This window comes from Siniperca chuatsi, linkage group LG3, assembly GCF_020085105.1.
Source record: "Siniperca chuatsi isolate FFG_IHB_CAS linkage group LG3, ASM2008510v1, whole genome shotgun sequence".
NCBI classification, from domain to species: Eukaryota; Metazoa; Chordata; class Actinopteri; order Centrarchiformes; family Sinipercidae; genus Siniperca; species Siniperca chuatsi.
In genome coordinates, this window is record NC_058044.1 from 29465713 (window position 1) to 29491056 (window position 25344).

Genomic DNA, 25344 nt, shown 5'->3' on the forward strand with positions numbered 1-25344 from the left:
TGTACAGCCTTTATAGTGCTGCAGTTTAGCAGTGTACTGTACTTCACTGAGGCTGCAGTGAACAGTTTCTCCTCTTCTGCTGGGCCGTAGGAACACTGAGTGCATGTTAGACTGTAGAGCTATAGTTGTTCACTGCCATTCTCCTGCATGCTTTTAGTCCTGCCCGGAAGCTGCTTACTTCACTGAAAGGACACTGAACATGTACAGTAGAAGCTGAATTTGTGTTATTTAATAGAATGAATAGAATCACTACAACTGCTTTGTCGTTTGACTGTTTCTGCTGTGGCTTAATTTCCTGTCAGATGATAGTGGACCTGGTTTAAATATTCATACCTTTTTTATGGTTAATTTTGGCGTTTCCAAATACCAGATTGGTATGGTTTGCCACATGAGGAAGTTTATTGAGTGTTAGAAAGTGTACACCATCTCCGACTTATTTGAACATCACTATGCTTATTTTTATTTTTATGCGAACACTGAGCTCAGACTGTGATATTGCGCGCTAACAATCCACATTTATATATTTTCTGGAGTCAGACACTATGATATATATATATATATATATATATGATACATCTCATCCTTTAAACAGATAAATGCACAGTAGAGTTGTGAAGTGGGAGGAGCTGTAGCAAAATCACAATGCGTCGTTGCAGTTGTAGAACAAAACATGATGCCATAGTTGCTGAATTCATCCACAATTGACCCAGAATCCAAAAGGGAGTTCATTTAAGCTGCCGTAAGCTCTACCTTCTGCTCGATACGAGGCTTGTACCTTGACTTTCTTTGTCATATTTTATGTTAATGTTGCTTATCTTTTGTACTGATGATTCAACCAGGAGAGGTTCATATGCGACCAAGCCTTGGAAGTGCTGCAACTGCCAGTCACCTAACTTTGTCTATGCAGAAAATTAACCATACATCTACATGATGTACAGAAAATTAAGCTAATACAGGTTCTGTAAATATTAATCTCATGCATTTGATGTATTATCTGTATTATTCCATATCTTATATATAACCTATTCTTTGTAGCTGTAGAGGTTAAGCACCCCCGAAAGTCTGATCTCTCATCTCATCTGGCACTCCATGCAGGTTAAAACAAGAAGTGAGAGATGCGAATCTCACTGATCTCAGGTCTGACAGAGACATTGCAGAAACAGTCAGCTACTCAGTCTAGCTCACATGACCAGCTAACCTGTTTGCTAGCTGGTCATTTGCCTGTAAAACATCCTGATGTGATGTTCTACAGTCTGTAAGAGAATGGCATCTGTAGTGGTAGTCAGTAGCACAACACTGACAACTGAAACATCCTCATCAGAGGACACACAACTAACTCCTGGATGCGTGTGTTTGTGTGTTTCTGTGTGTGTGTGTATCCATGCTTGTGTGTGTGTGTGTGTGCGTTGTATCCACGAATCAACAAACGTGTTTGCATGAATGCGTGTGTGAATGTGCAAATTGCTGCTATTTTGCTCTTGTGTGTGGGCGAATCCGTGCTGGAACTGCGTGTGTGTGTGTGTGTGTGTGTGTGTGTGTGTGTGTGTGTGTGTGTGTGTAGGTGCAGAGCGTAACTCCAGGGAGAGAGAGCGGGGCAGTACGTTGGCTGTGCCTGAGCAGCAGCGGCCCGTCCAGCACCGCTCCCGGTCAGTGTCTCCTCACAGAGAGGACTCCTGCAGGGCTCGGTCACGGCCCGCACACGTGCCCATGCAAAGGTCAGCATCACCTGCCACGGTTACCTGCTGAACTTAGCATTATTATTATTATTATTGTGCCGTCTGCAACAGTCTCAGTCAGTGTTGATAGTAAAGCATCCCCCTGACTATACTGTATATGTGTCAGGGAATTGATGCGGCTTGTTAAAATGTATTTATTAATGCCTTTAATCTCACTACTTTATGGCCAAATCACTACCAAGTAATACACATCTCTGTTTATGGCTGTTGGCATGACAGTGTAGTCAACTCTTCTGACAGTTGGAGGTCCCCAGGTATGTTAAAGGCCGGCACGGCTATTATCCTGAAATATTAACAATACATTTAGCTTTGAGTCACTGTATGAGTTGGGAATGAGTGAACTTGTAATAATACATTACATCCTTGATGTACATAAATGCACAGGAGCGAGTTGGGCAGGATTATCGACAATTTGTAACAGCTAGGGCGAATCTAATTCAACCAATTGAATCCATTTTTCTATCGGTATCTCTTTCTTGTCTTTGCATCTTTCTTTCAATTTCATTTCAAAAAATGTTGAGGGTGGATGGATGTGCCTGCACTACTGTACAATGGCTCACATTGTTAATTTAGTATAATGTACATTTCCATAGCACTTGTTCCATCAGTACAACAACAGAGTCATGTAATACTGACCACTCTGCTACTCTGAGTTTCTCTTTTGAACAGAAATGCTGTTTCTATTCATTAATTATTTCCAGTACAATAAATAAAGTCTTCACTGGATGTTAAGCCACCATCAATGAAACGCAACACTTTCTGTGTATGTTTCAAATTAAAAGCCTATCTGGAATGGTAGGGATCATGCCCTTTGAGCTGCTGGAATGCTTTTAATGTGAAATCCATGTGTAGGAAGGTGCGAGTTTCATTGATGGTGCCTTAACATTGAAAAAATAGGTAAAATGGTAGCAACTGGAAATAATTTGTGAATTAAAACAGCACTTCAGTTATTTTGTATGCCTGTATGCTATGTAATTCTAATAATATTGTCAAGCTGACATTGCATTCTTATTTTCATTGAAAGTCTCAAGTTCGAACCAGAGTCCAAGCAAGAACACCAGGGCATCTGCATCGCCCTTCATTTTGCTGAATCAAATCAAATCGTTTTGCATGAATTCATATTGTGTTAGATGAGACCAAAAGTAAGGGCGGATATTGAACTGAACATTGAATCATCGGAATCACTAACTTTGGGCCAAGATTCATATGATACCAAAATAAAAAAAACATAAATTCATTAGATATCTTTGATTTCATCAGGAGTCTGGATGAGATCCACCAGAACCGCCACCACTCCCACTCCCCCTCCCGGTACCATGACGCCCACTTGGAGCACCAACGCTCCGGTGACTCGGACTACGAGTACTCTGAGGACAGGTAACCTTTTTTTTTCCTTCTTGTATAAAAATGATGTTAAAGAACAAGATGCACACACATTGGATCAGTGTTCCTAGTGGGTCATTCAGCAATGGTTCGACAGCAGCTCTGATCTTCATCGTGCAGAAATAAAGTTCCAAAATGTACTTATGGATTCCTGACATGCTAATATTTACTTATATTTTATAAAGGTTGAATCTTGTTTTGGTTAATCAGTGTGTGTAATATGATATTACCAAACAAATTTCTACTAATACTACTAACAGCGTGAAACTAGTCATTGCAACATACTAAGTTTGTTATATCATTCTGTACTGCTGAATGAAGACTTAACTGAAATCTCAGAATTATGATTTCCTGGTTTCTCTCATTCATAAATTCACTTTGCCTGTCTGAGTTGCCATCCTCTTCTGTTGTGTTTTCTCGGGTTGTTTCTCATTTGTTCACCCATCGTCATGGCAATGACAGTGAGGTCCTGGAGATGCACAGGTCTATCCGGGGCGGGAGTGCCGAGTGCCTGCATACAAACAGGTAAAAATAAAATAAAGACAACAACCGCCATTCAGCTTTATTTTGATAAAATATGCCATTTTATTATCATTTCCATCCTCACTATACTTTAACAACTCCATCTTAACACACTTAATGTTGATATTTTCAATGCAAAAAAGCGTGTTGATTATCTTGAATGGACTATAGATACTATAGATTGTATGTCTGCTTTTTTGCAACTACATGAACACAAAATTCACGTCAGTGTCAAATAGTTGTAGCACACTCATAAATTCATGTCTGGCTATTGTCTATCACCACAACTGTCTCATAAAAACACACACAACACAGTGATCACTGTTTGAGGGGATTAGAGACCTGCTTGGTGGCTGACCTCAAAGAAGGCAAAGCTCTCTTGATTAATTTCTTTTATTTTTTTTTTGCATTTGATGTGTTCACTCACAGCAGTTGTATATTTTTTCCACTTTTATTTTTTTCTTGTCTTACTTTACATGCATGATCTCCACTCATACAACCAGGGGCGTAGGTAGATACAGCAACACACTCCCCCCCAAAATGCCACTGTTAGTAAACGGTATCCATAAAGACATTTACAGGTAAGCGTTTAGAGTGAAAGGCAGTCTTGCGTACCCTTCTCTGTGCCTGTCCAGCTTTCCCAGGCTCATTTGTGGAGTTGGTGGGTCATTTAGTTGCGGCAGTGTTCACTCAAAGCAATGAATGCCCATATGTCTCCCAGACCACTGTGCTGCTTGTGCTTGCTTTGGTTGGAGTGTGTGCCGAGTTTCTTTGTCATGATGCCGCTTTAGCTAACTAAATAGTATGTGTTGCTTTTCCCTCTGTATTATGCAATTTTTTAAAAGGCCATACTGCTGTTCTCACATGACACCATTAACTCCAAATCGCATGTACTTGACATCACTTCTGACCATTTTCTAAACCATATCGGCTGTTTTTAGACAGATTTTCTACCAAACAGTTGTAAGTAGCAGTTGCGGATAAGAAGTCATCGGTGCAGTCAAGGGAGCCCCACCATCTGGATTTTGATAGACGAGTGCCACTAAAAAGTCTTCACAAGCTTTGTTGTTGGATAATTTGGATCATTTTGTACATTCACTATACGCAGGTTCCCCATGGTTCCCAGAGGATGAATCCTACTGACTTTTCCTCTAGCGCCACCATGAGGTTGACATTTGTGGTATTCTGTGAAATGTCTCCAACCATTGGATGGCTTGCCACAAAATTTTCCTTTGTCCAACTTTGATTAGGGCTAAATACCTGCAAAACTAATGACATTCCCTACTGCCTCAGCTGCACTTTGGGTTTAGTGCTACTTAGCATGCTAGCATGCTGGTGATGGTGAAGTAAACAGTAAACATTACACTTGCAAAACACTTTAGCATGTTAATATTGTCATTGTTAGACATGCTGACGCTAGCATTTAGCTCAAAGCACCACTATGCCAAAGTGCAGCCTCAAAGAGCTGCTAGCATGGCTGTAGACTCAAAGTCTTGTTTGAGGGGGCACTCACACACCAATTTTACATGTTGTGTCAATTTACTAGACGTGGAGATTACTACCCAGCTTGTAAAGTATTATGTCTCCTGTGTCTCTGGAGGAGCTTTGTCACATCTGTGAAAATAACCTCAAATGATGTCATCAGGTTATGCTGGCTTGGGCTTGCAGACTAAATTATTTATTTCTAACAGAAAGCCAGGGTTACAAACTAGTGGCATGGCGTTTGCAAAACATGGGCGTTTCCTAGTATAACTAGTAGCATTATGCTAGTAGCGATATGGGAAGTAAAGTAGTTGTGGGAGTCTGACTCATATTAGGGACTAAAAGTTTAGCATATCTCTGCCGCTGCTGCACCAATTTTAATAATTCTTTTTAAAATGTGCCTCTCACAAGTGCCCTGAATTTTATGAAAATGCGACACCAAGTTGCTGGAGTAATGACCGCCGGGAAATCAATCTAAAACTTATGGAATGGTTTGGAAATGGTCAGCATAATGTAAAGAAAATGCGAGTGGAAGTTAATGGGCTAAAACATGCAAAACTGTCCTTTAATGTATTTATCAGCTGTTGATCCTGGCACCAGTGCATTTTGATATGTAGCATACTCTTCTCTTTTTCTCTCCCTCTGAACCAGCATTAAAAACACATAATCATCAGTCATATTTACTGTAAACTATATAAGCAGTTTCCTCCGTTTCTCTCTGTTCTGCGCTAAGCCTTTTCATGGCACTCCTATACATTTTATAGATCTACTGTAGCTTGGTTTCCTCGCCACGCGCTGCCTCAATGGCTTTCGATCTGTAGATTGTGTTATATAATCAGCATTACATGTAATCTCCCCATACTGTATATGTGTGTGGGATCAATCCACGGGGAGGGCAAGAGGAACTCTCTACACTCTTGCATAATGAATTCCTCACTCTGAGGTCAGGATGCAGTTCATCTCATGTGTTCATTTAGTGATTTGAAGTGTGTGGTGTTTCCAGTGATCACCAGCAGCGGGCACATTTCTATTCTAAGGCTATCCAATCCTCCCTTTTTACTGAGCTACGATGTAAACTGTGAGCTGGGAGTTGAGAAGGAAGCCATATTTCATGTTGCACCATAATGTGATACATAATGTTGCTTCTTTGTCTCTCCTGATCATTTGTAAGGAGCCTGCTTAGTTTCGTGCTTGTGTTTCTTCCCCCCCCCCTTCACTTACTTTGTCTCTGCTTATTTCTGTCAGTTGCATGTATCATTTTTGTTTTCCTTTGCCTCCCTTTGAACGCACGTCTTTCCCTGCCTCTCGTGGGCGGGGCTCTGGCGTATAGCTCCACCCTCCCTGCATGCCTAAAGAGCAAGCCGCCCCACAGGCAGGAAGGGGGCAGCACCATGCCTCGTAGCATCCTTACACACCGTGTGCTCAGGTTCACTGATGAGGTCACGGTTAGGTAAGAAAACACCCACCTCACGCACCATCTCCTTCCTTATCCTCCCTCCACCCAGAACCTTGATTTTCTCCCTTTTTTCGGGTGACAACGCATAGCAGAGGCTTAAGCATGTACTGTCAGAGCATTAAACAAACACTAAACTCTTAAGCCCTTGTTGCCATCCACGAGAGGCATTTGGCCCGAAAACATTATGTGCAATGTCATGCGATGGCACGGAGCCAACCATCTGTTGAAAGTAACTGTTGTCACAGAGCAGCATGACGTGACAAACATACAGCTGTAAGCGTATGCAGCGGAGAGTCAGCGTGAACACTGGCTGCTCCCTCACACACACACATTTACAACCAGTCCCCTCTCCCACTTAGACCTGGTTCCCATGGCAACTCACCAACCTTCCATCTGAGTGGTCTCACAGTGTATGGCCGCGAGGAATGACTGGCTATGATAAACGGGGATACAGCATCAGAGCCATTACATGTTACTGCACTGTCTGATGGCCTTCCTTATTCTCTCTTTGTCTCTCCCTCCTTCCCTCTACCTCCTTTCTCTTTCTTTTTCTTAACTTTACCTCACATTATCCTCCATTTTCTCACTTTCTCTGTATTTCTCTGTCTACCTCCTACTCATCACCCTTTTGTTCTCTCACATTATTCACAATCTCTTCTTCCTGACACCTCTGCTTGCAACCTCTGTCCTCGTTCATCTTGTCTCCATCTCTCTTCCTTTCTCTTCTTTATTTCTCTCTCTCTGCTGCCATGTTGTGACGGTGCAGCGACCTGCAGCCGTCGTTGGACAGAGTGAGGAGCGCCAGCACCACTTGTCTGAGACCAGACACCAACTTTCACTCCCCTGACAGAGACAGGTATAAAAAGAAAGCACATTAATTCACACCTTTTTAATGCAGTTCATGAATCAAGTGAATTTAATTCACACAAGATTCTAATATTTTATTTTAAAGGTGAATGCGGAAACAATGATCGTAGACTGAAATTGTCTTCAGTGACAGCTTTCAAATCAGTTTTTCTGGACTGCATGATCCAACATTGGCTTTAAGGTTTAAGATGCTGTATGTCTTCACTCCAGTTCATGCTATATGTCCCTTTCAGACATCAATGAATTTGCCATTGCACACTTTCATGTTTCAGAAAAACATCTACCCGCTGTTTGAATTTGGAATCTATTACATATCTTTAATCTCAAAGAGAGAAAATAAGACAGTAGTGTTTGGCACAGAATACTTAGCAGAGGCAGTCTAAATAATGACAGACAAGGTTATAGAGCCAACACATTTGTGTAAATCCCTGAAAGGTTAAGTGAGTGCAGTTTTCACTCAGACATTTTAGGAAATGTGCTTGTTATTTTTCTTCCTGAGAGTATAGGTGAGACGCTTGATACCACTCTCATGTTTGAACGGTAAATATCAAGCTACAGCCAACAGCTGGATAGCTTAACTTAGCACGAATACTGGAAGGGAAACAGCTAGGCTGGCTCTGTCCAGCGGTAACAAAAACCACAAACTGTCATTTTTACACTTCAGGTTTTGTACGGATTAAACAAATGGAATATAACATGTTTATTTGTGAGCTCAAGAGTGTTGATAGGCGGATTTTGTTACCTACGGACAGAACCAGGTCTGTCTCTTTCCCCCTTTTTTTTATTTTTTATGCTAAGTTAAACTAACCATTTCCTGGCTATTGATTGTCTCATCTGACTCTCTGAAAGAAAGCGATTAAGTGTGTTTCCAAAAATGTCAAACTATTCCTTAAAATAAATAAATAAACAGCAAGTTAAGTTTCAGTATGTTTACATGTTTACCATTTTGTTAACTTTTTTGGGCATTTTTGCCTTTATTTGGATAGAAATAGGTGCAGAGAAAGACAGGAAAGGTGGGAGAGAAGGGGGGTGAGACATGCAGCAAAGGGCCACGGGTTGGAATCAAAACCCAGATTTCTGCTAATCTTTTGACTGATAGTATGCCATGAAATTTAACGAGAGTTCACAGTTTCAAAGCCTTGACTGTCCCGTTACTCACTAACAACTTCTCCCGGTGTTCCTACCTTGGGATGCTCCTCCTCCCACCCATCCGCCCCTCTAGGTGCTCCAACTCTTTGCCCCGCAAGACTCCCCCAAGCCCCAGGATCTTAATAGAACATGTGGCCCCTGAGGAAGACAGGTATACCAGGCCTGCCCCCTCTTGCTGTCCCCACCTCTTAAAACACTACACTGCAGCTCTGCTTGCCTGCTTGTACCTTTGAAGCCTATCCTGTAGCCTAGAGCTCATCCTGTAGATGATAGCGTTGCACAGATCTTGTGATCAGCACTGTTTCTTTCCCTTTTCCTGTAAATATTGGTGGTCTAAGGCTGTGTAATCCCTCTTTTATTCTGCTGCACCTGCTCTTTCTGCTGAGCGCCTGTTCAGAATTTCCCCACTTCTCTGGCTTGAAAGTGCTTCCTTTTCTGTAATATTGTTGCTGGTGGAAAGCATTTTACGGAATGTGCAATTCTCAGATATATTGCTTTTACAAACCACAAAAAACAAACCATAAAGGCTCAGCTTGAGCTTTTTACATTATATCCAACACACATAATTCAATATTCAGTTCTGCCATTCTGTGGGTCATCATTCTCCATATCGTGTTTGTTTTTCTTCCTCTCTCTCTGTCTGTGGTTGCTGTTTGCCAAAACAGGCAGTGTAGCAATTCATCAAGTCCAAACTGTCAAAGGGGCAGCAAAAAAAGCCTGGAAGGGGACAGGTGAGATCATTCATTCACTCACTCACCTTATTTAATCTCTTGTCATTACTGTCTCTTCGTTTCTTCTTTCTGGAGGGATGATATCTGACCACCTGTGACTGCTTGTCAAAGCAGGACTATTGATTGAGTCGTAGCTTGTGCAGTATGTAGCCTTGAATGCTAGCTGAAAATTTAAAAAAAAGCTTCGTCATAACACCGTGGATTAGCTATAAACACACTACAACTCACAATCCAGTATTTGTGATTTGATTTTTACAGAACTTTTGGTCCCCCCCCCCCCTTGGTAATGGATGTTTGCTGATACTTGTAGGTTTCTAGGTGCTTGAATGCTGGGGTGGTTTACATGGTTGGAATTAAATTACATTCACTCCAAAAACTCAACGCTAAATATGAAGCTACAGCCAGCAGTCAATTAGCTTAGCTTAGCACGATGACTAGAAACTGCTAGCCTGGCTCTGTCCAAAAGTTAAACAAAAGATGTGTACCAGCATCTCTAAAGCTCACTAGTTAACACATTATGGTGTTCATTTGTGGTTCTGCTCTTGCACACGACCAGAAAAGAGTCCAGCAGATAACCCCCCTGTAAAACCCCAATTTGTCATTTTTACACTTCTGTTTTTTTTGCATATTAAACAAACGAGATATAATGTGTTAACTGGTGAGCTTTAGAGGTACTGATAGTCAGATTTTATTTTTTTACCTTTGGACAGAGCCAGGCTAGCTGTTTCCCCCTGTTTCCAGTCTTAGCTTAGCTAAGCTAAGCTAACCGACTGCTGGTTGTAGCTTTATATTTACACAAAAAGTCAAACTATTGCTTTAACTTTTACTGTGAAGGCATAGTATTATTTTCCTTCAGGAAAAAAAAATATATATACATATATATGAAATAACTACTGTATTTTGCTCAGCTTAGCCACTATACTTAAATTATGAAGACATGTCCTTGTATGTTGATGTAGAGTGCATCAGCTGTATTTGATTGATGATTGTTTGAGTTTACACATAATGCTGGTGTACAGTCTGCACACTCGCTTTATTATGGATTTCTGCACAGTATAAACAGCATTACACACAGAGCCCCGAAATGAGTAACATATATTGTATTACTTTCATTTGATTTAATTTTGCTGTAAGGTTTTATATTTTCATTTCTTTTTTATTTGCTGGTGGCAGTCGTATCCAGCCCACCTCTATCCTGAGGGGCAGTAGGGGGAGAGGGGGCCCGCTGAGGCCCTTTGGCCAGACAGCCCTGGCTGGGTCCTGCCCAAACTCGCCACGGCTAGACAGGTGCATGCTACTGCCAGCACTATGCCTCTACTCCCCTGTGTGGTGCTTTCCGCTATGTCACACTGAGTGTGGTAGTACTGTATGCACAAGTACCACATGTAAATGTCATATCTCAAGGAGCCAAAATAATGTTATAGCGCAGTTTCAAAAAGATATCCATGTTAGTTGGGGTAGGCATGTAAATGTCTTACACTGTTAAACAGTGGTTTATGCACTTTATTAGTAAATTACCATCAGGTATGAAGCTGTGGATAGTAAAGTTTATTTCATAAATGTACCATTTCAACTTTATAATACAGTAACTGGGATATATACAAATACTGAGATACTGTGCATACTATCTGTAAACACACTCAATGTTACTTCCTTTACTTCTCCTGCACCTTTACTGATGATTCTGATCCATTCCTCTCCTAATGTGACCTTTGACCTTTAATACTGGCCATCAGTTTATTGTCTGTGGGATTCAGTTTTGGGCTTCACTTAGTGATGAATACAGTCAAAGTAATATGTTTGTTTTTTTTTTATATCTCCTTATGTCTTTATGCTCCTGTCCGTCAGAGCACACCCTCATGGAAGCCCCTCTCCTCCAGTGGGGACTCCCTCATCAGGTCGCAGGGGCAGGCAGCTGCCTCAGCTCCCTGCAAAAAGCAGCAGCATAGAGCAAGGTATGTTGTATTCAAGGATATAGGTTCGGTTTCAGAAGTGGGCGGACGCAATAAAATCCTGGGTGATGTGTCATGTTAGCAAATAACATTATAATGGGCTTAAAAGTGCTTACTGCTGCGCATGAGGCTGTGAGCTCTATGAAACTATTGAAGTGATTCAGACAAATATTTTAAGTCTTTGTGCAAGTAAAGAACACGTAGATAATAAACCTGGTGAAAGAGGCAAATCTATATCCACAGATGTATAATTTGATAGTTCTTTATTCATGCAATAGTAATAAATGTGCCTCACAACCATAGTGAGCACTCCAGCCCCAAACCCTCAGAAGTCCTGGGTTGAACAGCATTTTGAAATCATTTGTATTTCTTGTTTTAGTTGACTTAGCTGCCAGATGGGTGGGGTTTAATGTACAGAGAATCTTACTATCACAGGTGAAGTTAACATCCATGTCAGATTTTTTCCAATTTGGCAAACCCAGCACAGAAGCAAATAATATTTGCTCTCAGGTTGATTGTGAGCATTTCTGTCTGACCTTCCTAGCACCCATCAGGAGGGCACTTAATGTACAGTACTATCAGTACACATCACACGCCATCTAGTGTCAGAAACCAAATCCTGCATCCTCAAGCTTACTCCCTGTAGTCTCTCTCACGGGGAACACACCAGTATATCTGATTTCTTTTTCCTGTTTTTTTTTTTCTTTTTCTACCTTTCTATTTCTTTTTCCATATTCTTTATATCTTACTCTTTTTTGGTCTCTTTCGTCTCAGCCCTTGCAGTAGAGGAGCGAGCCCGACAGCTGCAGATGAAAGTACATTCCTACCGGCCTTCAGCCTCCCACGACCCTGAAACGGACCTCAAGACCAAACGGGAGGTCAGCAGTCGTGTTTTCCAGTCATTCTTTGGAACCCTTCCTCCTCCTTCTGCACTTGATAAATGACATGTATGTCTATTTTTCTATCCTCAATTTGAGCAAAAAACATCACTTCTCTCCCACCCTCTACCTCTTCGTCTCTGTAGATGTACGCAGAACAGAGGCGTAGCAGCGACAACATGTCGGCCAGATCGTCAGACAGTGATATGAGCGATGTGTCGGCCCTCTCCCGTGCCAGCAGTGCCTCCCGCCTCAGTAGCACCAGCTACATGTCTATCCAATCAGAACGACCCGGGGGACGACTCAGGTCAGTCCTCATTGGCTATATGTTCAGTTTAAATGTTATGGGTGCTTCAGATTTCAGTCAGCCCATCCTATTTTAATTACATCATCCATCCCCATACAGTCAGTTCTCCCTTTTTGAAAAAAGCCTTGGGTAACTAGAAGATATACTGTATGTCATATGCATGCTAATCACTGTGTGTCTTTCTATTTTATTTCTGCATGCCAACTGATGCATGTTTCTGTCCGTCTGCATGCTCTATCTCCTCTCACCTCACACACACACACACACACAAACATACGGAAACATACAATGAATGGTGGAAACCCAAACAAACTGAACTCAGATCTAAGTCATTAGAGGAGGAGAAGAAGGACAGGAGGATCTCGTGGGGGGTGAATGGAGAGGAGGAGAGGAGGAAGGCGGCAGGAAAGAGACGTTTTTCTGAGGAGCTGAAGCGCAGGAGACACACTGTAGCTGGAGACACGAGGGAGTCCAGGTAAAGATCATTGGATCCCAAATGTGGAATTCACTGATGATGGCAGATGATCCATCTTCTCACTGTACAACCAGGTCTGGATCCCCAAGATAGAATCCCTATATCCCCATTTGTTTAAAGGTCCAGTGTGTAGGATTTAGGGGCATCTAGTGGTGAAATTGCAGTTTGCAACCATTTGAATACCGCTCGCATCACCCTCCCCTTCCCAGCGTGTAGGAGAAACTACGAAACTTGCGAAAAACGCGAACAGCCCTATCTAGAGCCAGTGTTTGGTTTGTCCGTTCCGGGCTACTGTAGAAACATGGCGGTGCAACATGCCGACCTCCATGGAAGGGGACCCGCTCCCTCTGTAGATAAAAACGGCTCATTCTACGGTAACGAACACACAACAATTATTATTTTCAGGTGATTATACACTGTATTCCATTTCTGCCAGTAGCTCCTCCTAAATGTTACACACTGGACCTTTAAGTCAACAATACAAACGGAACCTTATTAAAAGTAGCAATTATAGACAATTCCTTATTGATCTCTGTAGTGAAGTTATTTTTGTTTTGCTTGCAACCTCCAAAAGGAGGTCAGAGGTCAGCTCGATGTTGTTGGGACACAGCGTCTTGCTCAAGGACACTTAAGCAGGGTGGAGGCACAGTTAGCTTATTCACCTGGGAATATCTGGCTGAATGGAATCATTAGATCCATTTTTGTTATCATTTTTTTTTGCTTTGTCACACATCCACACCTTCCAAACCTATCTTACCCCTATCTAACCCCTTTAAGAAAATTTGGTGTTACACAGCATTTTTGTAGACTGATATAAAAATGGTAACTAGACTGATTTAAGTTGAAATTAAATAAAAACAATTTTTATGAACACTTTTTTTAAAAATCTGTATACATTTTCAGCTTGATCTTTTTCTTTATACAGAATGAAATGAGAGTAAATTTTACAAATCTGAAGTCGTCCCAACCTTTCAAAAATTGCTAACAAAAATATAAAACTATAATTTGAAATTAAATAGCACCTAAAACTAATAATTTGCAAAAAAAAAAAAACTATCAAGACCAACTGAGCTGAAATAAATAATTAAAAAGTACATAAAAATAAAAATTCACAAAAAATCCCCACGTGCACACACACTCCCACACAAACACACATATGACCAGTAGCAGTGTGCTGACAGGGACAAACAACCCTATCCCAGTGGTCCTCAGTGGGCCAGGTGGTGATGTAGTGCAGCTTATTAGCTGGCTAATGTATTGAGGTCTGAGAGGAGGAGAGAGAGTTCTTTATGGCCTTACCACAGATCAATCCATATAGAGCGTTATAAAAGCACAGCCCCGCGGCCTCTGACACACTTTCTAGAGTCGGAGGTGAGAGAGAGAGGGGGGCAGAGAGAGAGGGGGACAGAGAGAGAGGGATAGAGAGAGAGAGAGAGAGAGAGAGAGGGAGGATAGAGAGAGGGGGACAGGGAGAGAGAGATGGATAGAGAGAGAAAGAGGGACAGAGAGAGAGAGAGAGCGACAGACAGAGAGAGGGAGAGAGAGACAGATAATGAGAGAGAGAGGGACAGAGAGTGAGAGAGAGAGACAGACAGATAGAGAGAGAGTGACAGAGAGAGGGGGACAGAGAGAGACAGACAGAGAGAGAGAGAGACAGAGAGAGGGGGACAGAGAGAGAGGGACAGAGAGAGAGAGACACAGAGAGAGAGGGACGGAGAGAGACACAGAGAGAGGGGGACAGAGAGAGACAGAAGGATAGAGAGAGAGAGGCACAGAGAGAGAGAGGGACAGCGAGAGAGAGAAAGAGGGACAGAGAGAGAGAGAGACAGTGGGTCCTCACTTGAGTGTTGGAAAAAAGAGATTTTCACATTTGTCAATTTACAAAAAACAGGCACTATCTCGAACATATGGCCAAAAGTATATGGACACTCAAACATAACACCTCCATGCAGTTGTTGCAGGGAATGGCTCCCGTTCTGCTAAAAGAGCATTAGCAAGGATGGCCACTGATGTTTGGCGATAAGACCTGGCTGGTTCCACTTCATCCTAAAGGTGTTGGATGGGGTTGATGTCAGGGCTCTGTGCAGGCCCGTCAACTTCTTCCACACCAAACTGGGAAAACCATTTCTTTACGGACCTGGCTTTGTGCGTGGGGGCATTGTCACGCTGACACAGGAAGTGGCTATCCCCAAACTGTTGCCACAAAGTTGGAAGCAGACGATTGTTCAAAACGTCGCTGTATGCTGTAGCATTAAGATTTTCCTTAACTGGAACTAAGGCTCTAGCCGAAACCATGAACTACAGGATAGGGTCGTCCACATTTTAGTCATTTAGTGTACACTCAGGTTAAAGAGTACAGAGAGAGAAAGCTGTACAAAATACAAAAGCTGTATAGATATATGCATATTCAAACCCACGGACTTTTAATTGTCTGCTACATATGAACAAATACAAAACAAGTGAACAGGCTCCTATTTGATGAACATGTTCAAATGATCAAGTCAAGAAAAGCGCATGAGGGCATCTCTATCCTTTACTGTCTTTTAAAGCTTTTTATAGATATATTGGTAAAATGTTAAGTTCATACTTCCAATTGTTCACATCTCATCTCATCTTATAGAAACTGGTCAGTCAGTTTTAGAAGGCCTGTAATGTAGCTTACCTATAATTCAGACAAGGGGTCAGTTTTTAGAGAGACGGGGGTATGAATTAGTAATCCAGTGATGAAGAATGGCTGGCCTCAGGTCAGTTTTCAGTCAAAGTGAGATATTAATATCTGTATTCAGTGGATACTCTCACATCTGCTTCAGGTCAGTTTGATGATAGATTATGGAAGTGACTGAGTACATACAGAGGAACGGAAATAGAGATAGCGTGAGGTTGCACTGACACATCAAACCCTCCTTACATCTTTTATTACTGAGGTTCTTCAACCTTTCCCCCCCTGCTTGATATTCCTATATTTTTCATATGCTGTACCTCTTCAATTGCAAATTATTCACTGGACGCTGCCCACGTTAGCGTTTTGCTTAAATCAAGTAAAAGTAATCTTCAGATTTCCTGCCTTTCATTGCATTTGTTCGCATATACTTAGTATCACTTGTTGTTGGATGAAAATTTTGTATTTTTCAAAAAGTTGACCTTTCAGAATAAAACCACACAAAAAGATACATTCTCCTGCTGACATCCATACATTTTTGAAATGAACTCACTGAAACTGAACAGTTTCATCTTTATAGTTTAGTTACAGTCCAGCTTTAAAAAACCCAAACATAAATCACAAGGTTTTCAGCCAAAAACAACAAATACGATATGACTGATATTTGTGTATATGTTAAAAATATATAACACACTGTACTTACTATGCATATTAATTAGCATATTGTACAATATTGTTTGTCAGTTTTGTTATATTTGGCCCTTGTTTTCTGTGCCTGTGTCTGTGTCTGTGTATACGTTTGTGCAATCCCCTCTGCATGTCTCAGATCCCTCATTGCATGCATCCTGTGCTGTGACTGTCAGGACCCCCTCCATCCTCCAGACCTGGATCCTCCCCTCCCATCCTCTCCCTCTGCTGCACGCCCCTCCCTAACCCCCCTGCAGGGGGAGGTGGAGAGGCCTCAAACCACCCTCCCCCTTCCCAGTCATTCCCTGGCTCCCCTGGGCCACTGGACTGTGGTTGTCAGGGGCCCACTGGGAGTGGAGGCAATGGGTGGTATGGGCAGCATAGCTGGGCTCTCCTGCAGCACTTTAACCCCCTCTGAGGGGATGGACATGCGGCGGCTCCTCCGAACCCCTAGGAGGCAGCATCGAGCGCTGGGCAGCTTCTGCACGCGTGTAGTGGCTCGTTTGAGAAGAATTAACTTTAATACATGATATGATTATCAGCTTTGGACTGCTAAAACATGTTTTTTATTCTTATTTGATCTCTTTTTAACCAGGATGGTCTCTTGATATCTAAATCTCTAGAGCGTCGTGGCCCAAATGGCAGCACAATTCATGCTAAACCAAACATCAAACCACCAAACAGTAATGATTTAGTTTGAGTTATGTGGTAGGATATGTCACTTGTCTGTCATCATCATTTCCCTTATTTGGGACCCCAGATGTTTACTCATCTGTTATTTGATTCACATGCGGTTTCATTAAACATCATTCCTCAACCACAGTCAGTTTGAAATGTTACAATTATCATCATCCACCACTTCCTGTCAACAATGTTGTTTTTGTGTTCTACTAAAATGAAGGTACAGTATAGAGGATGTTACAGAGACCTTATTAACATTCCTTATCTATCCCACCAGATAACAGTGTCACTCACTCAGTGTCTTCTCTCTCCAGTCGGCAGATACGATCAGTGGGCCGCAGCATGCTGAAAAGCTCCAGCGTGAGCGGAGAGATCTACACCCAGGAGCGCACTGATGGCAGCCAATCAGACACAGCGCTGGGCACGGTGGGTGGCGGCAGCAAGAAAAGACGCTCTAGCCTCAGCGCGCGAGTGGTGGCCATTGTTGGCAACCGTCGCAGCCGCAGCACTTCACAGATCAGCGGCCCCGGTGAGTTGTCATGGCAACCCTAAAATGTTCACTGGTGACTGTAGGCCCATATCATATACCCATGGGTTATGTGAGATATGAATGTGGCAAATTTTCTCCCAAAAATATGATGGACCCTAAATTATTATGTACTTGGAAATAGAAATTAAATGTTCATGATACTGCGGGAAGATAAGTTCATTAGCCCCCCCACTTGTTTAGAGATATTTGTTAAGTCTGCCCTCAAACAAATTTTAAAATGTTTTTCTTGTTTTGACTTTTACCCATTTTATTTTAGCAAGGCTGTTAAAAAAAATAGCATAAAAATGGCCTCTTATTTTTACATTTAGCAAGCTGCGCCAAACTGTGCAGTTTGTCAACATAAACACTTGAGTGTGGACCAGCCGCAGCCTGATCTACTGCGGAGCACCTGAGACCAAAACATCTCTTTCTTTCTTTTTTTTTTAAAGTATTTTGAGGTGGCATATACAGTATGCCTTTATTGATAGTCATCAGAAAGATGGGGAATGACATCAAACAAATGTCCCTGGCCCTACGCGAACTGGGAACATTGCAGTTAATGGTCGCCGCCTCAACCCCTTGGCCACTAAGGCGCTCCCAGAATTTCCTTTCTAAACCTCAAAGATGGACCTACAGCACAGACAAGAGAGGTGGACAACCGATATTGATTTAAGGCAACTGCTAGCTGTCTCATCTGCAAGGACAAAGTTGCTATTCTCCATGAATACAGTCTCAAGCCACATTACTCTACTAAACATACTGGGCAATGTGCTAGAAGATGAGTTGTTCAGCTTTGGAGTGTGAGTAATTAAAGTTTATTGTTAAAAGAAACCCTGTTCCACAGCCCGACTTAATTAGTGTTATAGTAACACCTACGCCTTTTTCAATTAGCTAGCTAACAAAAACACTGATGTCATAGGGTTCCAGGTAGAGAGAAACAGACAAGCTGCTTAGCAATGGGGTAGACCTCATCAACATCTATACACACTAAGTTGCTGTCGGAAGAATTGAGTTTGAATGAGACTCCGTCATTGTTCTGACACAACATATGACACTATGGAACATAAAGTTGTGGTGGTGTGGGGTGATGGATGTTGACCCAGCTTCAACTCTCAATTTATTGAGTTTTCTGTTGTGAAATGAGTTTAAACCATAAAATAAAGCTTTGTCACTCACCTAGACCTTACCATTACCCAATCATTTCACCAAGGAATAGATCAAAATGATCAAACACGCTGAACTGCTTCAAGTGCTACATTTAGAAATAATAAGAGATAGAGAAAGGATTAATTTATTGATATAGATGCCTTCCCTGGAAGGAAGAGCAGCTCAGTCTTGTCGATGTTGAGCTTCAGGTGGTGAGCAGACATCCACTGAGAGATGTTCAGATCAAGTTCAGTTTACTCGTCATGGCGAATACTACTCAGCCTGTGAAAACAGCTGTATGATTTCTTCTGTGACTCTGGAGAAGGTTTGTCAAGTCTGAGAAAATAACCCACCCTGATGATGTCATACTGATGCCTTAATTTGGACTTGGAGACTACCAATTTATTACAGATAACCTGTGTTCGAAGTAGGGATGTGGAGTTTAAAAGGTACGGGTGTTTACCAGGCAGAGGTGGTCTTCTGGAATATGTTATCAAGTAGCATTATGGGAAGTGTAGGAGCCAGTGTTTTTAGTGCTTGACCCATATCAGGGACTAAAAGTCAGGATAGCTTGGCCTTTGCTGCAGATTTTGACCATTCTTTTTTAATGTGTCTGTTGTGAGTCCCCCAACTTTATGGAAGTGCAATACTTAATCACTGGAGTGTCCCTTTAAAGAACACGTTTGGTCATTTTCAACCTGGCAACCCGTGCAGAGATTGCATATCCATAAACTTTTACAGGTGCTGGAGCAAAAACTTGGACTGATAGATGCATTTTTTGTTCCCTCACAATGTAGTGAAGGGTATTACTCAGAACCATTATCATGAGTTTTGCTTGAGAGCAGGTTGATTTTTGATTAGGCAGATTGCAAACTCATACAGTACCTAGTTTGCCTGGATTACTCTCCAAAACACATTCAAAGGCCCAACACCAAAACCATGCAACATTCAAACCAAAAAGCATTTACTTAAAGTTCACAACATGTAATTTATGTCTTAGCGTCTGCACCGATTTCGCTAAATTATGAGACTGTGTTTCACATAGAGACGATCCTTGCATATCAGAAAGATTTGTCCCGAGGAGCAGACTGCACTAAGCACCACAAATTACAAGTGTCCTTTTGTTCTGCTGCCCCAGTGCTCGTTGTAAAGACAAACAACCAAATAATATGTTTCGGAGAGATTCAGAACATCGTGGCCAGCTAAGAGCCCCTCGCAGCTCAGCTCCCAGTCATACAACAAAGTCTGGCTGGTCTGAGTCCAGTATGCACTTTTACCACAGGGGTGGTGTAAGACTCATGATGAAAGCCAAATGCTGTACTCCTCTTCTTTGTAGTGGACATAAAAAGCTATTAGAGAACACTGGGCCTAAGGGGGACTCTCGCCCCCTCTCTCCCTGATGTAGAGGGGAGAGAGGAAGTAGAGATAGTACAGAGATCAACCTTAATTTGAAAAATCTTTCCTGTTCATGATGGATAAGAGCAAAAGTAGGTAAGGGAGACTTATGTTTAATTTTTTAAACTGGATGGATTGTAGTGTGATTACAAAATATTAATTACTTAACTTTTTTTGGTAGGTTATATATTGCTCAGGCTGTTTACGTTTTTTTACATCTAGCAGGTGACCACCTCACCTGCTAGATATAAAAATTCATCTCATCCTCAGCATATACAAGGGATAATGGGAGGCTCAGAAATGCAGCTACATTTTTCTCTTTGCATCATACGTGCCAATATTATGATTCAGAAGGTGGACGCACCCCAGTCCAAGATGCCACACAATGTTGTTTGGGTTGTTTTTCTGCCCAACAATTTCCTGTTTACTACTGATTACCAGATTCAGCAGGACATGCGTGCGACTTTGGCCGTGCTTCAGACAGAGACGTCACACAGTCCTTAAGTGGATCTGTAGGCAATCTTGTAATTTTCGACTTTTTCTTTCCACTAGTGAATTGTTTAACATTACCTCATTGATGAATGTGCTCTGGAAGTTGGTTCATTTCTTTATAATGTTTGTTGTTTCCTAACCACAGCATGGGTTAAAGGAAATCTGTTTTTTTCTGATTTTACACAGTTAACTGGTAAGAGGGGTCACTATTCAGCCTGTGAAAACTATTGTAGAGTCTCCTCTGTGGCTCTGAAGGATCTTTCTAAAGTCTGAAAATAACCCTGATGATGTCAGATTGCAAACTCTGTAACTTCACATACAGTACCTAGTTTGCCTGGATTACTGTCCAGGCCCAACACCATGCTACATTCAAACCAAAAAGCATTTACTTACAGTACACAACATGTAATTTATGTCTTCGAGTCTGCACTGATTTCACTAAATTATAAGACTGTGTTTCACATAGAGATTTGTCCTGAGGAGCAGACCGCACTGAGCACCACAAATTGCAAGTGTCCTTTTGCCGAGAGTTACATGAGAATATTAACACTGCTGTCATTGTTTGTACGGTGAATATGAAGCTACTGCCAGCAGCCAGTTAGCTTAGCTTAGCACAAAGACTGGAAGCAGGGAAACAGCTAGCCTGCCTCTGTCCAAAGGTAGCAAAATGCCTACCAGCACCTGTAAAGCTCACTTGTTAACAAGTTATGTCTTGTTTGTTTAATTCATACAAAACAACAAATCGCAGTTATATGGGGGGTTATTTCCCAGACAGTTTCTTGGTTGGAATATGAAATTACACCCCCACTTCACTCCTACAATTCAGTTTTTGTATGGATTACACAAATGAGATATAACATATAGAAGTCTTTATGCTAAGCTCTCTGCTGGCTGTAGCTTTAAATTTAGCATACAAACATAGGGGGGTTATTGATCTTCTCATCTAACTGTTGGCAAGAAAGCGAATAAGTGTATTTCCCAAAATGTCTAACTATTCCTTTACGAAATCAACTTGAATCTTAATTTTGTCTTTTGCAAATTAAACTGACCCATAAGGAAAAATCTCCCTCAGTGGACAAGAGTAGATTACTATATTTGTTATTTGGAGAGATCCGCCTTTGATTAAAATGTTATTGTCTATTTTTGCCTATAGACAACAACAATTGTGTCTTTTTCAAGAATTCGGTGGTTTGGAGTCAGTGTGCAGGCACTGCTCATTTCATCTATGCTGTTTTTCAATAGACTTGCACCTACATGTACCGTCCTTCTACTGTAAACTGAATCACCATGACACAAAAGAGGAAAAAAAGCACATTTTTCCTGGGTAAACTAAATAACTACGACAGCATTTCTGACTGCAACATTGTGATTTTTCTTGTTTCTCCTCTTTCATCCAGAGGGGAAGAGTAAGAAGGAGAAGGGTGCACCCATCCAAAGGAGCACAGAGACTGGCATGGCAGTAGAGCTGACCAGGAACATGAGCCGCCAGCCCAGCAGAGAGTCCAACAATGGCAGCATGAACAGCTACAACTCTGAGGGGAAGTCAGTAAACCACACAATTCCTGTCCTCTGATATCATTTTTTTTCTCTCTTAAAGGAGAAGGCCAAATGATAGTTCATTTATTTCTGTCTATGTCTACTTTACATTTCCACCTGTGTTTCCAGGCAGCAATGTTTATATAATTTCTTTTTTGTTGGTTTCAAATGGCAAATTTTACACTGTTCAAGCTACTGTAGCTTGAAATTAACTGCTGTCCTACCCGACTAAACCTGCCTTAATAAAATGACGCGGATGTGACAGCAAAGTTTGTATGCCAACATGTTCTGAGGGATTATATCCAGACATACACTTCCATTTCTGCATGTATGTGTCAGGTGACTGACAGTAAACAGAGTGTAATATAATGACCACACTGTAACTGATTTGGGCTCAGTGAGGCGATGATAAAACACAAACTTTGACTGAATCAAATTAAGGCCTGGTGTTTTCTGTGATGGATTATCTTGCTTGGGCAATTTTCAAGATGTTTTTCATGCTGTAAATAATTTCTGGCAGCAAATGGGTTCTCCTGACCGGAGAAAAATGAGTTCTGAAGTCTCAGAGTATGCTGACTGTTTACAGACACCACCAATAGTAATGTAGGAGAGAGGCAACCACTGATATCATCCTTTAAAGAATCACCTCTTTCTTTATGTTGATTTTGGTGATATTTGGTTGTAATTAATTCATTGTCTGTGTTAGTTTGATCTTCTCTGGAGTGAATCTGGGTGCCAGCAGTCAGTTCAGTGACTTTCTGGATGGCCTGGGACCAGCTCAGTTAGTGGGAAGGCAAACACTGGCTACTCCTGCCATAGGTAAGATACTGGTGATACTTCTCTTCTAAGATCTCATTTTCACTCTTATGTGTTTGTTTATTTTTTATAATTTATTCAATTTATTGTAATTTTAAAAATAATTTCTATTTATCTATTTACTATCTAGTATTTATAATATTTACTGTATTTAATATTATTTTTTAACATGTACACATATATAGCTTTTATTTTATTTTTCATTTTATTTTATTATTTAATTATAATTCTAGTTATGTTCTCAATTATTTCTAGCATGTGTCCAGGACAATTTTTTTTTATTATTAGTTAGTATTGATTACTATTGATTGTCTGAAGATAAGACTGTTTCACACACCTGTGTGCCATCACTAACAAAGATAAGATAAGCCTTTGAGTGAATACAAATAAATAAATAAATAAAACAAGAACGGAACTAAAAATAAAAACTATACAAGAGTATTTCAAGTCAAACAAGGCAAGCAATATACATAGAGTAGCCCCCACCAGTGTTGCACTTGAAACTAATAGTACCGTCTCTAAGCTAAGTGACAAAGTTCCTTCAAAGGTCCCTAGTCCCTGGGGAAAGTTCCTGCAGTGGAAACGCAGCTATAGTGGTGTGATAAGTAGCAGCAAGTCAGCAAGACAACTAGACACCATATGTAGTGTAGTATGAGAGAGGATCACATATGATATATTACATCTGTTATATTATAATGTAATTAATGTTGTATTTATATGTAATTGTAAGAGTAATGATAAAAACTTCTATAATAGGGTACAATACAATAAAAGATAATATGATAACTATAACTGTATTAATATAGAATAATATCACAGAGTATAGTTTATAATGTAACGATATAGTATAACAACAGAGTACAGTATAGTGTAATATAATATAAAATATAATATAGTAAATGTAATAAAATATTAAGTATGCAATATACACTAATCAATTAGTTATATTTTTTTAATTTATGTATTCATAAGCCTGATGATGTCATATGTAGTGGTGTGTAGTGGTGTGTGGACCCAAAGGAAGCGGTATCAGAGTGAACTAGCCGGATGGCTACAGTGTTTATGGGGGTTGATGTGGTTTATAAGCAGGTACAGGCAGACAGGCAGGTAGGCAAACCAGTAACACACAGGTAACAGGGAAGTGGGTTACCGGCAGTGGTGGAAACAGGGAAGTAAGTCCAAGGTGGCTAAACAGCTAAACAGCAGGCAAAGTACAAAATCCAGAATCCAACCAAGGTCCACGGGAGACAAACAATCCAAAACAGAACTCACAGTAAAATTGCCAGGGAACTGGGCACTGGAACCATTTACAACAAAAAGTGCACCAAACTGCAACACACACACACACACACACACACACAAAGGTCAGGAACACTCACAACACAGGAACAAAAACTCACTGCAGGAATCACTCAAGGCAGGTATAACACCATGTGTAACAACAATGACCCAACATTGAACAAAGACAGAGACACGGACTAAATACCCTAGGGGAGGTGAGACAATGAGACACAGGTGCAAACAATCAAGGAAGGGCCAACAATCAAAACTGGAGGGAAAACAAAGCCAGGAAGTAAAACCACAAGACACACAAGGGAAGGAGAATACTACAAAATAAAACAGGAAATGAAAAACCTTGAACTACCACAGATGAAGCGCTGAGCAAAACAAGTTGCTCTCATCAGTATTAATAAAATATCACATATCATATATTTGTATGGGCTGCCTGTGCAGTCACTACCACCTTGTGGTTTATTTTAACTACATGATCATCTTGCAGCTGCCAGCACCTTCAGCTCTGCAGTACACGCTGTCATTGATTTCTTCCTGTTGTATTAAACCAATCATCATTTCACTTTTCTGTGTTTCCCAGGTGACATCCAGATTGGTATGATGGAGAAAAAGGGTCAGCTGGAGGTGGAAGTCATCAGAGCTCGAGGGCTCGTACAAAAGCCAGGATCCAAATCCCTCCCTGGTGAGAACATGACCGACCTTAAGATACCAAAGAGCAACTAATCCCTCCCTCCCACTCAAGACATCAGTCATATACTCTTCACATTATTATAGGATATACACATCCAATAAAATCCAGTAGATACACCCAGCCCAAGCATGTGTTGTGCTGTTCCTTCCCATAAAGATATAACCAGCTGTGAGATCTGATCTAGATTATATTGGCGAGTTGCTGTGTTCCTCACTAATGGCTTTTTTATTGTTTTGTCTCTGCCTTCAGCTCCATATGTCAAGGTCTATCTGCTGAATAATGGAGCGTACGTAGCCAAAAAGAAAACCAAGATTGCACGGAAAACACTTGACCCACTGTACCAGCAAGCACTGCTATTCGAGGAAAGCCCGCAGGGTAAAGTCTTACAGGTGAGCTGAAGATTTATTTCTTTTCATCACAAAGTTAAATGTTTTTTTTCCAAATTCATACTGATAAAATATGTTTTAGCAGGAGGAAGTAG

General features: G+C 41.1%; 1 protein-coding gene across 27 annotated transcripts in view; it reads left to right on the forward strand.

The window, feature by feature from the left end:
- rims1b (regulating synaptic membrane exocytosis 1b) overlaps window positions 1–25344 on the forward strand; it is a 77729-nt gene that overhangs the window by 49565 nt on the left and 2820 nt on the right. For 9 of the 27 annotated variants that reach the window (XM_044190407.1, XM_044190406.1, XM_044190411.1 and 6 more), the window contains 18 exons: window positions 1562–1715; window positions 2997–3113; window positions 3582–3644; window positions 4145–4222; window positions 6454–6573; window positions 7346–7435; window positions 8669–8746; window positions 9261–9326; window positions 10500–10613; window positions 11175–11281; window positions 12053–12156; window positions 12303–12463; window positions 12786–12938; window positions 17280–17494; window positions 21925–22069; window positions 22770–22882; window positions 24753–24854; window positions 25113–25252. In XM_044190407.1, the coding sequence (XP_044046342.1) occupies window positions 1562–1715; window positions 2997–3113; window positions 3582–3644; window positions 4145–4222; window positions 6454–6573; window positions 7346–7435; window positions 8669–8746; window positions 9261–9326; window positions 10500–10613; window positions 11175–11281; window positions 12053–12156; window positions 12303–12463; window positions 12786–12938; window positions 17280–17494; window positions 21925–22069; window positions 22770–22882; window positions 24753–24854; window positions 25113–25252 (2120 nt within the window). The remainder of the gene's footprint in view (window positions 1–1561; window positions 1716–2996; window positions 3114–3581; window positions 3645–4144; window positions 4223–6453; window positions 6574–7345; window positions 7436–8668; window positions 8747–9260; window positions 9327–10499; window positions 10614–11174; window positions 11282–12052; window positions 12157–12302; window positions 12464–12785; window positions 12939–17279; window positions 17495–21924; window positions 22070–22769; window positions 22883–24752; window positions 24855–25112; window positions 25253–25344) is intronic. The other 18 variants (XM_044190418.1, XM_044190435.1, XM_044190416.1 and 15 more) reach the window with 17 other exon arrangements.